A 16,143-nucleotide genomic window follows, 5' to 3' on the forward strand; every position below is an offset into this window, starting at 1 on the left:
ACTGGTGTCCATTTGGATAATTGTGTTCAGGATTTATGAAATGTGTGCATGTCTCTGCATGTCTTTATCTGTATTCAGCCGCGTATCAATTTGCACAGGACAGTAGATTAATAAATGAATCCTTGTATTTGGTTCAAACAAGCTATCGGAGTTCAGAGGTGTCTCCCAGTATCCGGCTTACTTTGAGCCAACAGCCAGAAAAGTGAAGTCCTCAACTCACAGTAAGCAATGGAAAAGAATGTGAGTAACTGTCAGCATTTATGAACCTGCAAATATTTAGTGTTTTGGATAAATAAGTGACAGGAACAGTTGCAGAAACTGGATTTGATGGATTTTCAGTTGATGAATAACTCCTCTGGTTTTTGTCTGTCGGCTGATGTCATTCAGACTATAGATGTCAGCTGGGTTTGAGTCACAAATGTATTCATAACTTACTTAACACATTTGAAAATAACTCTGAACTCCCGACTTTCCGTCTGACGTATTTGAGTTCAGGCTTAACGAGTTACAACTTTAATTTCAGTATGTGTGAGTCAATAACAAAAAAAAATGATGTTGTTGTTTATTTTTCCTTTCACACTTTCAGCTACCAAGTTAGCCAGCAATAAACACTGTACTATGTATCTTCCTCGTGATGATAAACATAGTCTGTTGGATGCACTGTCACTGGACTTTGTATTCATAGCTGACAAGACTCCACGGTTTGTCCAACTTGGCCAGACATGGATTGCTTGGCGTTTACTAAAACTTTACAGATTTTTTTCACCAGGCCACCGACGTGGCTGGATATCTCCCAGTGCTCCCAATGGCCGTCCGTTATCGATGCGTTTATCTGTGTGTGTGTGTGTGAGAGAGAGAGAGAGAGAGAGAGAGAGAGCGACAACAAATGGCATACCACGTCTCTCAGCAGTGCAGGCTGCAAGTGTGAAATTGGCTACTGATGCCCGGTACCATTTGTTCACTCTCTCTCGGTGACTCGCTCGAGCAGACTGCTCAACAGTTGCTCCATCAAAGTCCAGTTGGGCCTCATCAGGGTGGTTGATGGACACTGGGCCGCAACACCGACTGCATTGTTGAATCACTGGAGATGTCATTTAAAATGAGGCACACAATCTCTTTTTGTTTTTTGACAAAGATACATCACCATAATGCTGCATTCCTCTGTGTTAACATCACAGAAGGAAAATATTGTTGTCTGATACACAAGTCCTCCTGCTCTCTCCATTTCTCCCAGCCGGGGTGTGTTGCTTGCAGTACAGCATGTGTTGTTCTATCACAGTGAACTTGTTCATCAAACAACCCAGGCCTGCCGGTTTAGATTGAAGTCGGCCAGGAAAAGAAATACCAGCCAGCTGCAGATAAAGCTTTTGTCTTAATGCCACTTTTTAAAAAGTTTTTTAATATTCTGTTACAGCTCTCGACAGACTTACCACTTCTCTCACCAGTAGCCCTCGTAGTACGATGACAGCAGCGTGTCCGCTCTGGTACAAGCAGGGGTCGGGATTATCTCCCTAACTTTCACCTTCAACTAATGTCCCGGGCCCACTCCTCAATCTCTGCGCGCTGGCAGGCTCAGGTTGCTGTAATATGATCAGCCCACAGTTGCATTGACAGTTTTTTGAGGGGGGGGGGGGTTGTGTGTGTCTGTGTCTGAACACATGCACGTGTGTGTAGGAGGGGTCCCACACACTCTTTTGTTTTCCTCTGAAAGCTGAGAAGAAGGAATGTCTGCCTCCCAGCTGTCCTCTGGAGTAAGGGCTGATAGAAGAGAGAAAAGGGGGAGCTCACGGTGTCCCCTCCGCTAACATCCTCCCATCTGTTGAGCGCAGGCAGAAAGTGTATGTGTGTGTATGCTTGTATATTAGGGGTTGAAGAGAGGGTCACACAATGGTGTCACCCCCCTCCTCCCCTGCCCTCACCCACTTTGGGCTCTCATGCATATTAAACCCTTCAAATGCAAAGTTGTCTGTTGTGCTTTTCGGAGGCACGCTGCTTAAATCTGTCACTGTGCCCAGTCCCTCAGTGAGTGGGGACAATGGGGTGTAATGGCAGCACACGTGGCTCGCTAAATGCATTGCGACAGCGGGGGACGGACGGACGGACGTGTGGGGGAGAGGGAGGATGTTTCTGTCCTCTTTGGAGACCTCCTTCACCATGGGTGTGTGCAGTATGTGTGTGTGTGTTAGTGTGTTTTTTCCAGTGTTGCAGCTGCAGGAAAAATGTGTAACCATCATTGGGCTGAACGCTGCGTTTGGAAGCCCGCAGCTATTTGACTCATGTTTTGTGGCAGGTTTCCTGTTTACTGTGGACCTGATACTGTTGGCCTTGGCATCCGGAGTACAATACGGACATTCGCTTGGCCTTTGTTGGAAGTGTGCGGCGATGACACGAGTGCCCTCTGTTCCGTCTGACGCTCGGATTCATACCCCGTGCCCCCGAACTATTCACACAACGGAGGTGTAGGCTGTCAGCGAGTAACACAAACCTGCTGTTTACAAAGGCTCCCTGTGGGACACTCGCAACCTACACTTGCATTTTGAATAACTGTCTGCCTGCATCTGTGTGTACCCGGGCTTTTATATAAAGGTGCCATCACACTGCCTCCCTCTTCTTCATCCTCCTCCTCCATTCCTTCTCTCAGAGGTCCCTCGACCTTCTCTCAGAGGTCCTGGTGATGGAGCAACAGCCCCCAGAAAAATGGAAAATAGTCTTTGTGCTTTGAGGTTTTCCCATAACCTTTCCCCTCAACAAAATGCGCTTTAGTCCTCTTTGGGTCTCTCTCTCTCTCTCTAAATCGGAGCTCAGCTGTTCAGAGTCCAGAGAATATGAGAGCGGATATTTATGTGTCACTGAATGACGGACTTCTCAGCCGCCCACAGCAGAACATGACACTGCTAGTATCGCTCACCCAGACATCAAAGGTCCCATGTTACGGCCGCGTGTCACCCACCGGGGTCAGAGTATAGAGTTGTGTCACCTCACACCGTTTGAAGTGTCTCTCACTGAAAACGTATCCGTGATGTATGTGTGAGGGAGTCCACACTACACTGTAAACTCCACTGTACACCAATCTCATCACTTTGTCTTGTAGGACCATGATTCACTCGCGGGTCTTTGGTGTGTCATTCCACAACCCTCTGTTTTGTAAATTATTAAGTTATTAAGTTATTAGTTATTAAGTTACACGTATGTCTCGAACAAAGAGAGACTGTTTGTTTCCAAAACAAAATGTAAAGCCTGCATTTGTTGTCCTTTGTCCAAACAGTTTGCCTGAATTTAATTATTTGAAAACTTCCCAGGAAAGGAAATGATCATATATGGATTTCCACCAAAAAATTGTCGCTGAAATAAGACAAAAAAGTAATCCAGCATTTATCCACAGGACATAACTCAAATCGCATGTTCGCTGGTAATTCCCATTGAAGCCAAAAAAATGGTCTTCAGGACAGTCACGGTTTCATGTTATATCTGTTATATCTGCCCTTTCATTTTAATGTTTTGTATTTGTCCAGCCAACGATCCAAAACCAGTTTTCTGTCTTTGAAGACAAAGAAAACCAGAAAATATTCACATTTCAGCAGCTGGAAGCAGTACATGACTGCTACTTTTGTTTTTAAAAAAAGATGGAAGACATTCTCTAAGTTTGTCTGCTGGCCACATCTTCTCCGGATTGTCATTAGCTCTCCCACCAAATCCCCATGTTTCCTGACTAGACTGTCGGCTTTCTAACAATGGCAAAAAATAACTTTTACCTGTCTCTCTTTGTCTTTCTACCATCCACCAACAGCAGAAATGAACGGGGGAACTTTCTAACACTTTCCCATCGTGGGCTCTGCTGTTATGTACGGTACTGCTCTCTAATAACAACAGCTTGGCTAAAAAATCCCATGGATTAGTGTCCGAGAGTTGGGAACGTGGCAAAAAAAGGAAAAAAAAAAAACCCCACCCTCGGCCCCAAAAAGATGACAGCATCATCATCAAAAACAACATCAACAGAGGACTCTATGAGCGGCCAACACAGGAACAAAAGCATATTTACAAGGCTAAAGAGAGCATCATCATCCCCTCTGTCTTTAGCTTTAATCCGACACACAACCCCCCCATCTTTAGCACACATCCACGCGCACACAAATTCCCCCGCTTCCCGACACACTTGAACATGCGCGCACGCAGTGGGGAAACACACCCATATTTTCCCGCGGCCCATTGTTCTACGGAGCGATCAAACAGCTGGCTGCAGAAGTCATCCCTATCGGATCTGCTCGGGAGCGCTCCCAGCTTGTAATAGAGGATAATTAGAAATTTTTAATTTGCCCGGGCTAAAACCCTCGTCGGGTTTTCCCCTCAATCCACCCCCTCCCTCCAGCTCTTAGCGGGCGAGTGCCATCGGTAGCAGATGGGGAAAGGGAGATATTCACAGCCAGGCAGACACTTCTGAGCAAGGCAGGGGATTTAAGGCCCCCCCCCCCCACGGCCCGAGGCCCCTTCAGCACTGTCTTAAGGCGTTGGATGTTGGGATTAGCAATCAGCCTCATGTGCGCTCTGTCCTGGCCCAGTTCTCCCACTACAGCACAAGTGTTTCTCCAACCTTTTTCAGCACATACACTCTCTGAACAGCTTACGTCGTTCACCCCAGAAGATTTTTAATGGTTTATCCTTTTTTTATTTAAGTCAGTATGAGAGAAGCTTTAGTCCTGTTGGAGTCTTCAGTGGATATTGAATCAAACACGGGATCATCTCTGACTCAGAACACACATGTACTGGACGTCTCTGTCATGTTTTCATTCAATCTGAGTACCTATTTTTTTCCACAATAATCGATTGTGTCTCTGTTCTAGTCGTCGTTTTCAACATTTCTCAACAAACTCCCCCTCTTCTCTTGAGCAAACACTCAAACATCAGACCAGTGGGAGAACAGCTTGTGTTTGACTGTGACTCATTCCCCTTCCTCATAAGCACAAAACATGGTGTGCTGAAAAATCCACTCTGGCATTGCTTAGTGCCTTGATCGGTTTTTTCCTCGTGTTTTTTCTTTTTTTTTTTTTTCTTTTTCCCAAAGCCAATATTCAATCTAGGCCGAGAGGGTGTTGGGTAAAGCGAGCGACAAAAAGGTTCTATATCTTGTTTACCACTCTACCATCTCTCTTGCGACTGAACCAGGAGTTCATTCTTTCCTTTACCAGTGTCTCTCTCCGTTTGTGCTCGCCCAACCCACAGTGTGGTATGTGCTGCAGAAGCCTGCTGCCTCCTCTTCCCATTGTTGTTGTACAGAGCCTCTCCCTCTCTCTCTCACACGCACACACACACGCACACACACTACTGGTTAACCTGTTAAGACATGTCTCTTTTCGACTTGTATTTGCTCTGGACCACAGCTCTCCACCCTCCCCCATTTCTCTTCAGTATATTCTTCTTTTTTTCTGTTTCTCAGTTACTGTCTTCTTCTATTTTTACCTCACCTATCCCTTCTGTTGTTTTTGTTCAGCTCAATTATGTGAAGTTGAATATATTTGTGAGACATCCTTGTTCTAACGTAGGCGCTGACTTCATTTGACAAAAAAATAATCCAGTGGGAGACGCAGTTGAAGTTAAATTTCTTCACAGCTCTTTAAGTTTTAAGACTACATTTCTTGTCTTTCATTTTCACTTTGTGAGCTGACACGGGTTTGATTTGTTTTATTCTCAAGGGATGCAGTCTGCAATGGAAGCTTTTAAAGGTATTATGGTATCAGTCGACTGTCATCACTGTGTGAAATTGATATTTTTATGACGTTTTCTCTCCAACTGTTTCAGTTAATAAAGTAAATTTAGCAACAGTGTTATGTCGGTTAAAAAAAACACCTTAAAACAGATGCATTGTCCAATATGCGAGATATTGGTTTAAAAACATGCTGGTAGCACATTGTTCTCTACCACTTACTGTGATAATGTACTTGGCCGCGTGTGTTGCAAGCAGGTAAAACTTGTCGGAGCATTTTCTAACGCTCCACAGTGAAATTGGGTGCGTGCTGTGCAGTAGGTGCAAATGACATTTGGAAAACCGGTCACAAGGTTTCCCCTCGCATGAGAAGGGGACAGATTCTGGTTTGTTGCGTGTGTCTGACACGACCACAGGATTCCAAATGGGGCATTTCACTGACTTCATGGTTTGTTTAGTCTGACCTGACTTCCACGTCCTCTGTGACCCGGTGTCTCCGTGTTGACCCTCGTCCGGGTGAAGCCCGTAACTATGTTTAAATTTTAATGCTTGATCAACAAAACCACAGGATAATGCAGGGAAGTTCCCTGGTGAGTTCATACTAACACAAACGATTGAGGATTTTCTTCTAGCTGGAAAAATAACTAGCTTGTTTTTCTTGTTTTATTAAAAAAATGTTGTACTTGATGAGATTCTCAATCTAATTACTTTTATCATGTTAACACAACAAGTATGCAGTCTGTTGAACTGTAGAACGGAGGAGTGTGTAGGAAGCTTTTTTTTTTTTTTTAAATGTGTTATCTTCTTTCTTGCTGCATGATTAGATTTAAAAAATAACAGAAATCCTTTTTGTTTAACTGTGGTGCCCTGTCATTTGTGTTTGCACGCGCCTTAATCCCTGAGACAATCCCTGCAGATGGTAAAGCATTTAAAATGCTAAAGGCGGTGAAATACCGTTAACAGCCTTCTACAGTTCTATTGACCGCTTCGCAGCGCTTCACAAAGGATCATAACAGCGGCCCACACACTAAAGGCTATTGTCCTAAACTGCACCCTTAGGCCCCCTTTTGGTCCCCTGCTGCCTCTCAGCCCGGGGTCATCAATTCATCACCTTTACAACCTCCATTAGCACCATCTCCTCCTCGGAGGGCCTTTAATCGCCCCGGAGCAGCTCAGCCGAAAGCCGCTCGGGTCACGCCGTCAAAACGGCGGCTTCCTGAAATGTTGGTGTGTGTCGATAGTGCTGCCTGCGTGTGAGATCAGGAGTGTCGATACGTTTGTGGGGAACGAGTGTTCACCTTTACTTTCATGCACAAATTGCCAGTGCGTGTTGCAGCAGCCCATTAAACAGCTTGTGTTGGAGACATTAAACCAGACTGTTTGTCATGGCAGAATTCTGGGTAATCACTGTCAACACAGTACCTGCCTCTGTAATTGTTGCTCTCTACACAACACCGGCTAAACAGCATGAAAATACAGAATCCTACTGTCCTTTATCGGGCTGGTGCATTCCGATTATAGCCTAAATGATACTGGATTTATCTGGGGACATTTACAGTGAAAAATAGGACCTCAAACTACGCTTACCTCAAGCGTAGTTTATAATTTCTCCACTTCAGTTTCTCGTTGCTCATCAGCCAACATATGCCCCTCGTCCCACCCGCAATGAGCTTATATCAGCTGATTTCATCACCGTGGCTCTAATTTTAACTTTAATCAAATTAGCTCCTTGTAATCTTGTTTGCAGGATATTCAACAACAGGAGATTCGAAAGATGTGTGTTGTTGCTCGGTCTCCTTCGAGACTTTGAAACAAGGAACAATGTAGAGCTCAAATGGTTAGACCTCAGCATTTACTTGATTTTTTAAAATAACCATATTTGCAGGAGTGGGGGGGGTGGGGCCTGACTGAGAGCTCGTCCACTGCACGTCCACCTACACCTGCACCCATTGGATGATGGGTGCAACATTACTTTATCGTCTATTTTACTCTCCATAGGACCATAATTTACTAAATGAACATCATGTTCTATTGAAGAAGACTTGAAACTAGAGATTGAACCATAAACTCCTCAAGAAAATGTTTACTGACGTTATAAATCACGTGAGAAGTAGAGACTACAGAAACTGACTTCTTTTTGCAACCAGTGGAGTCGCCCTCTGCTGGTCATTTGAGAGAACACAGGTTTTAGGCACTTTTTTATTTACAGTCTCTGGTGTTAACTCCATATTTTGTTTCACATAGCACTTCTCGAACACACACACCAGATCTATCCCTGGCTGACTTCAATAACCCCCCTCCCCCCCCTTGGTATTGCATGACTAACCCTTTGTTTTTGTGTGTGTGAATAGGCACTCGCACATTTGAGTGTTTGCATTCTGCATTTAATCTTGCGGCGTGAGCTTAGAGCAGCGTTTCTCCCGGGAGATTAGAGGATGTTAGAGCCACTGCTGTGGAAATGGTCTCTCTTTTTCGATCTGTGAACAGACTCACGGGCAAGCCGAAGTGGCTATTTGCTTGTGTCAAGCAAGTGATAAGACCCAGCAGTCGACCGTAGCTGATATGATTTTATAAATACTCAGACCAAGGATTAAATAATGAGCCATGTGGTCATTAGTGTTGATGGCATTATTAATGTTCTTCACTGTGGGGGGTGTTTAAAATGTACTTATGTTTGTGCCTTGTTGCCGTCGTATAATTCCGTTTAATAAATCAAACCGATGAGATGCACAGATAAGAAATCTTTCACTTGCTATGACCGATTTAATTTTTTATACGATAGCCTAAAGGGTTTTTTTTATTACGTGTTTAAAGTTATTACTGAAAAATGTTCCACCTAAGCCAGGCCTGAATTCTTGCATAACCACTTCACAGATTAGCCAGATCAGTGGTCATAATCAAGGTTGTCAGTATCTGTTCAGTTCTACTGAAAGTCAATTCGGACTCCTGCTGCTGCCCCGTCTCAGTTTACACAGGTGCTGCAGTGTTATGTCAGATGGTGGATTTACTTTCTCTGCTTCAGATTTCAGCTCCAAATGTGCTTTTTACATGAACATCTGTGTGTGTGTCTGTGGGGGACAGAGTTTGGATCTGCACAAATTCACCTAATTTACTATCTCGCTGCGATGAAACGCGCAGACACTCACACACACCGGCATGTGGTGTGACATCGCAGAGTCATAGACGGAGCACCGGGAAGATCAAAGCACATTTAAACTTCAGGTCTTCTGCTTCCTCATGTCTTTATTGGTTAGAAGCTTTAGAGCTTCAGGTCTATCATTAGAGCCCAGCGTTAGGAGATCCTGTCTCACCGCCTGAGAGAGAGAGAGAGAGAGAGAGAGGCTGACGCTGGTGTGAGCCAAACACGCAGTTTAATGATCGGGAGCTAATGTGGAGAAATTAGATCTCCGCGGAATTTCCTTTGTGACATTTTAATCCACTGTAGGCACTCGAGATAATCTCCGAGCTGCCTCCACCTCACCTGTCATGTTGATTCAGTGCCTTCTCCCTCGCCCGTGTAAGATGCAACCCAGTTCCGAGTAACAATACCTCTGAGCTTTAATTATCTGCCTCAGCCCGTCGACTTGACGGTTTCCCTGTGAAAAGTTGTTTGACCCTGTGGCGGCTGCCTGTGGAGGAGAGCGGCGAGACACTCTGTGTCAGCCTAATGACGGAACAGCATAATATTCCCGCAGCCCTGTGCATTAATGTAAAAACATTAGAGTCACTGGAAAACTATTCTTCTCTTCTCTATTAGACTTTGATAAGGCCAGACAGTAACAAACAGATTGTAAATACTGGGTATTGTTTGACATTATATCGGGTTCATAATTCTTGAAAGAACCAGGCCACATTTGAGATGAATTGTCCTTGTTTTCCCAGCAGGCCTTGAACAAATGGAAACCTGCTGCTTAAATTGAAAATGAAGATGCTACATATCCTGTCTAGAGGCAGTGTCAACTCCACCAAGGTTTACATACCTTTTTATAATTAGCTTGTTATGTTACATTATTAAAATGTGGTTCAGCATCTCATACTGCCCCAGTTGTGGCTGCCGGCCTGCAGCTGGGTAGTTCCTTACATGAGTATTAAATGATCATGAGCCTAGTCTAGAGCCAGAGGGAGACGCGCCTCTTATCTCACTTTTGTCTTGTTCAAGAAAAGCAAAACTCTCAAGGGCTTCTCTCGTTTTCGGCCTTAGAGCAGCCGACTAATTCTAATTCGCTCCGCTTGGTTTCTGTGTCTTCAGGTTGTGCGCGGCCGCCCGGCGTGCAGCACGGAGACCTGCTGAACCAGACCGAAGCCAACCGGGGGTCCTTTCCCCCCGGCACCTTGCTGACCTATGGCTGTGAACCCGGCTACACCGCAGATGGACCCACCACCATCATTTGTACCAGTTCAGGAGCCTGGTCCCATCAGCTGCCGCGCTGCTTGAGAAGCAACGGTGAGCAACATCACAACATACATAATAATTCAGTTCCCCGTTAACTTCTCATACATTTCGTTTTTGGTATTAAGTCTAATTTATCTGTCTGAGAAGAATTGGTTCTAGCATAAAAACCTCTTATTATAACTGGTTAAGCACGTAGGCTAATGATGGCTTCATGGACTCCTATTTGCACACGACTGCATCAAAACTGAATATCACATCAGTTCAGTAGCGCACAGTATCATAACACTAACAGGGAGGTTGTCCTTGAGAGCCAGCGTGGAAATGTCAGCCAAATATGAGCATCTGTTAAACCACAGGAAACAAACCTGACCACAGGTAGAATTTACGACCAGACACAATTTTTGTACACAGCAGCAGCAGCAGCAGCCATGATGAATGAAAAGCTCTATTGACTCCTCTTCTCCTTCCCAGTGTGCTCACCCCCGACCGAACCAGAGAACGGTGGCTACCGCTGTCACCCGTCTCCCTGCCACCGCCTCACCCAGAAGACCGTCATCGAGTACTTCTGCGACGAGGGCTACGCTCTGAAGGGGGACTACAAGTTCCTCACCTGCCAGAACGGCGAGTGGGACAGTTCCATGCAGATAAGCTGCCGACTAACGCAAGGTCTTTCACCTCAGCTTCTGTGTACTATGTCTTTGATTGCAATCACAGGCAATCTCATGCCTGAAACGTAGATGCTGAAGCGGTGAGCCACATTCTCACTTCCTCTCTCTGTCTCTCCTTGTGTCCCTCAGACAAAGAGCCGAGCTCGCCGCTCGGCATACCGGCCATGTCCATCGTGGCGTCCACAGCTAGTTCTGTAGCACTCATCCTGCTTTTAGTGGTGCTGTTTGTTCTCGTGCAGCCAAAACTCAAGTCCTTCCATCACTCCAGGTAAAATACAGTTCTGTAATTACATTTCACAATCACACACTAACCCCACTCATATATATCAAAAATTTATAGGAATTGTTCAAGAAAATGTCTGGAGAAATACTTTTAGACATTTCGGTACTCACATACAGCCCCTTTGGAAATCTTCCAGACTTCAGTGTATGTCTGAGCTTTAGTCTGCATTACATTTGATTCTCAAAACACACACACACACACACACACACACTTTGAATTACAGTTTTGTGCTTTACATTCAATCTATGAAATGGTAAGTCTTGACCACGGCATTGTTAAATCGTCTCATCCCCGAGAGGGGGGCTGTGGCTCAGGTGGTAAAGCGTGTTGGCCACTGTTCCCTGGGTCGGCAGTCCGATCTCTGGCTCCCCTGAACCCAGGTTATGTCAGGAATGGCCAGACCCTTCAATCTTTTATTTTGAATTTTTTTTTTTTTTACCACCCTTGTCAGAAACTCTTACAGCTCCAGTTTTGTTTGCTCTTGGAGAACACTGCCCTCTTTATACCTGGTCCTGTACAACTACCACCTCCTCATTCTTACCGTGGACAAACCTATTGTTCAGAAGTTTTTGATTCACACAAAAGATGTCCACATAAGACCGAAACTAGTTTTACAACGGTGGCACTTCTTAGATATCAGAGAAATGAAAGTAAAAATAGAAACGCAAAGCTAATCTCATAAGTCACCAACTGTCTCTGCGATTAAAATTAGCCGTAACAGTTTGATCTAATGGTCGATGGCTCGATTTGTTGACGGTGTAGTTGGCCCCCGAGGGCTTAGTGCAGCCTGACATAAACACTAATCACCTCCACTCTGAGGTTCTGCTGCGGCACGCAACACACACCGTGACCTTCAATCTGAGCCCGGTGTCGTGATCCACCTCGTCTTCCTGTTCACCTCACTCACTCTCTGCGCTTCTGTTCACCAGGAGGGAGCAGGGAGTCTCCGGCCAGTCCAGTTCCATCATGGTGGAGGGCGTCCAGGTGACCCTTCCCTCCTACGAAGAGGCTGTATACGGAAGCGACGGACCCTGCGCTGCTCCCGGTCCCCCTCCTTCGCCACTCCCTCCTCCAGCTCCTCCAGAGTCCCGCGTCCCCATCGTGCTCTCCGAGGGGCTTCCTCAGGGGGCCACCGGAGGCCCAAGCTCGAGCAGAACCCGCCACCACAGAGACTTAGACTTCTGTCTCCCATCAACCTCTTCCTCCTTGTCCTACTCTTCCCGCCGTCATGCAGAGACGGTGCTGGTTCACCAGGCCCCCTCCTCCTCCTCATCCTCTTCTTCATCTTCATGGGCTAGAGAGCACCCTGGGGGTGCATGCGCAGGCCCCCTACCTCTACGTAGAGACTCTGAGAGCAGCGACCAGAACAGTCTGCTTTCTGTCACCTCTGCAGATGACTTTTCTGACGGTGAGAGCGAATGTCTGTGTTATTGCATATATCTTGAAGACCTCAATTGACACAGATATTGCTTTTTAACAGATGCAATTATTCACTATAAATAAATATGATTATATTCATTGGGTTTACATGAACCAAAATTCACAGTCTGCAGAACTAGCTTCATATTTACCACAGGCGTGATCACTGCACCAAAATAATCACTTGACCCGTTGCAATTGGAAGAAAATTGATATAGTCCCTCACTTAAGATTTTGTGGTTTACATGTTTGATAATATTAATTCAAGTTTTAACCGCCTGCATGTGTTTGGTGTTTTGTAAGAATTATAACCATAGGACTTGCTGGTAATGGTTAAAAAATGATAATAATTTTTGATTTTAATAATCTCAAACACATGAGTAATATCTGCATCAGGCTGTCGTAGCAATGTAGCTCAAATAACAAAGATGCACTGAAAACTCTTCCTCGGTCGCCTGTCAAGAGTTATTTTACAGGCCAAAAAAAAATCAATACTTTTCAATAAAAATATTGCCCCATTTTCAATATACTTTATTGTATAGACTCTGCTTGAGACATAAGAGCACTTTCAATTACAAACATTCTCTGACTATTTTGGATAAAGTTTGTAATTGACCATAAACCTACTCACCACGTTCAAATCATTGAATTATTTCAGCGAAACGTTCAATTCCACATGCATGTCATAGTAAAACCACTGATTGGTAGTATTAGTATTATTTTTGCACTACAAGTAGTCAATGGGGAGCCTGTTTAATACAGATTTTTTATATGGGCACTTGTTGAGGCTGATTTCTAGTAGAGGAGTACAAACACTGTGACTGTACAGTGGGTGGAGAGTGTAAAGCTCCACAGGCCTCTGCTCTGTTCTAATGTATCCGCTCTCCTTCCCTTGCAGATATTCCCCTGCTGAAGGAAGCATGAAGCCTGCCAGGCTGCTACCGGCATCAGCAGCAGAGACCCCTTCTTTCTCTGTCTGCCACTGCTGACCAGAACTGACTGTGGGGGACAAACCTACTTCCCCTCCCTGACTCCTCCCCCCCATCAGCAGAGAAAAGACTGAAACTATGCCCCTGTCCCCCCACCCATTGCAACCTCTTCTACCATTGCTACCCTTGCAGAGCAAAGCCAACAACCAACAACAGTCACTGTACCTTAACCCAGTGATGGAGCACCACTGGACCCAGCTACTGGATCAAAACGAAAGACACATCAGATCAACACAGTGGTTCCGGGCTCAACATAAATACTGTAGATCCTAATGTATATGAGTAAAACACACACCCTGAGTCATGGTTGTGTACTATAGGCTATGTATCACCGTACACTTGCCTCCTCCCAGGTGTAGTTCTATATATTAACATCGCTCGCAAATCGAGACATGTCGACTCTGTCTGGGATTATCGCAGATATATATATATATATATATATATATATATATATATATATATATATATATATAAAAAATAACTTGATATGTTCGCTCCTGACGCCAAGGCACTTGGAAATCAGAAATCGTCTTCCCGCTGTACTTGAAAAAGTTGTGAGTGACGGGGCTGGGGGTTTTCACGGCCCTCTCTTGTGAATGCTGCATGTCGTGTTTTTTTTAAGTCACTGCTGTCAGTGCGCAGTCTGAAGAATGAAGCATGAAGCCTCCTCTCTCTGTAGCTATCTGTGTTGCCCGGCTGGCGTCTAGCATACGGATTAGTGGGATTTCTCTTCTGTTCGCCGGATGTTTGTCCAGCATCTGGAAGGTGCTGCTACCGCCCGCATGAGTGGGATTGATCGGTGTTCCGGTTCCAGGACTGTGCTACGTGTCGTACTTATGTGAGGAGACAGGAGTCACAATTTTTGGGGGGGTCTGGAAGCTGAGGAGAGGGTCGTCTTTGAACACACGGTGACTGGGGCACATGGCTAAACTTTAAGGTTGTTTTTGTTTCATTTCTTTTTCCCCCTCCACTGTATTTATTGTTTTTTGTGTGGCTCAGTTTGCTCTGAGTTGTTGAATCTGTGTTTGCGTGTGTGTGCTTGTGCATCAAGACAGGAGAGGACACGTCCTCACATGGTTCGCCCTCAACGCTGCCATTTCCTGATTCGCCTCTCTCTACATATCCGAGGCATTGCTTAACAACGTCCCCGTGTCTGGCCATAGGAAGTTTTCCAATCCCAGCATTGAATAAGTTACATGAACAAACCAGCATCACTTGAGGCAACGCATCACCTACACAATGTGTGTATTATTCATGTGCTCTCCAACTAGAATATTTATCATTTTCTGCTGAATGGCTGGAAGTCTCCTGAGAGGAACCTGTCTCTCGCCCAACTTCAACACTGAACTGAAGACTCTCTCCACTTTTAGTGCATTATCGACACCACTGCAACTGGTTGCAGTGAAATTTAAAAAGTTTGGTTACACAGCGCCCCACCACACACACACACATACCACCCCTCTATTGCCAAGCGCAAAATTTAAGAGAATCACGCTACTTTGTCAGAAATGTTTTTTTTGCTTTGGCAGTTGCGCTGGTCACCGTGGCAACAGCATGACTCGGATGGATCCTGAGAATCACTTATCGAGCTTAACCGCGGAGAAAAACAACAACAACAACAACAACAACCGCCGACCTGTTTGAACTTCTGTTCTCAAATTTATTTGGCATTCGTTGCCGTCTGTCATCGTCAACGGCTGCGTTATTAATGCAAACTATGTTGCCTTAGTCTTGTACATTTTCTTTTTTTTTCTATGTATAATCTTAAGCCTCCACGTTGGTTGCTTTACAATACTGCAACGTGTTCTGTTTTCCCAATGGCCTTACTCTATTCTTTTCTATTCTATGCATAAAACTGTCTCTTGTGTATTTATCGACGACTTTACTTTTGTTGTGGACACGACTAAACGAATGTCCATCCTTCTCTATCCTCCCCTAGCATTTCCAGCTACTGTGATGATGATGATGATGATGATGAACCTATGAGCATCTATATTTCACTTCCTTTTGCTTCTCTTTTGCTACAAGGCATTACAATATTATGGGATTGAAAAGAAGAAGATTAACATTCAAGAAGCACTGTTGTACGGTGTTGCTACCCTGAAAATACAGGTTAAACAAAGTACACATCCTGATTCTTAGTTTCGACGCTTTCGGCTTTGGGTTTTTTTTTTCCTTTGTACATGGCAGTGGGTGTGAAGATAGTAATTTAATATTTGTATAAAATTTAATTTAATTTTACAGTGTGTATATAACTTTCTAATTAAAGCTTTCTTTTGAATGTGGAAGACGGTGTGTCATTTATTTAAGCCTGTGTGTGTAATTATTACTTACATTTTAAGTCGGATGTTTTTTCATTACCAACCTTTCCAATGTGTGTCCAAAAAGTCAAAAGAATTTTGTCCATTTTCCCTATATTACACTACAGTAAATCTTTGTAGTCTTACTTGCTCTCAGATCACAATAAAGTTACTCGGTTCAAAATCAATCATTTACCAATCTAAAGTAAAAGATTTGGCCATAGGTCACCTTATCCTTGTGCTTCCGGAATCATTCTAATGTTGATTAGTCTTAAGAATAAAAACTCTTTGAGGAGTTGGCCTTCCTGAAAAGCTTAAGTATCATTAAAAGTACCTCTTAGAATCCCTTTGGTATGATTTTAAATTGTGTAAACTGATGATTTCTGGCTGGAC

The 16,143-nt window shown here is 44.4% G+C and overlaps 1 protein-coding gene across 1 annotated transcript in view; it reads left to right on the forward strand.

Moving 5' to 3' along the window:
• The window catches only part of susd6 (sushi domain containing 6), a 29,112-nt gene extending 13,377 nt beyond the window's left edge, over positions 1 to 15,735 (forward strand). Inside the window, exons 3-7 of the mRNA XM_035617495.2 lie at positions 9,948 to 10,142; positions 10,563 to 10,757; positions 10,889 to 11,027; positions 11,972 to 12,450; positions 13,360 to 15,735. Of these exons, the coding sequence (XP_035473388.2) occupies positions 9,948 to 10,142; positions 10,563 to 10,757; positions 10,889 to 11,027; positions 11,972 to 12,450; positions 13,360 to 13,385 (1,034 nt within the window). The 3' untranslated portion in view covers positions 13,386 to 15,735. The remainder of the gene's footprint in view (positions 1 to 9,947; positions 10,143 to 10,562; positions 10,758 to 10,888; positions 11,028 to 11,971; positions 12,451 to 13,359) is intronic.
• The last annotated feature ends 408 nt before the right edge of the window (positions 15,736 to 16,143 follow it).

The sequence above is a fragment of the Scophthalmus maximus genome, chromosome 18, assembly GCF_022379125.1.
Source record: "Scophthalmus maximus strain ysfricsl-2021 chromosome 18, ASM2237912v1, whole genome shotgun sequence".
Taxonomy (NCBI): domain Eukaryota; kingdom Metazoa; phylum Chordata; class Actinopteri; order Pleuronectiformes; family Scophthalmidae; genus Scophthalmus; species Scophthalmus maximus.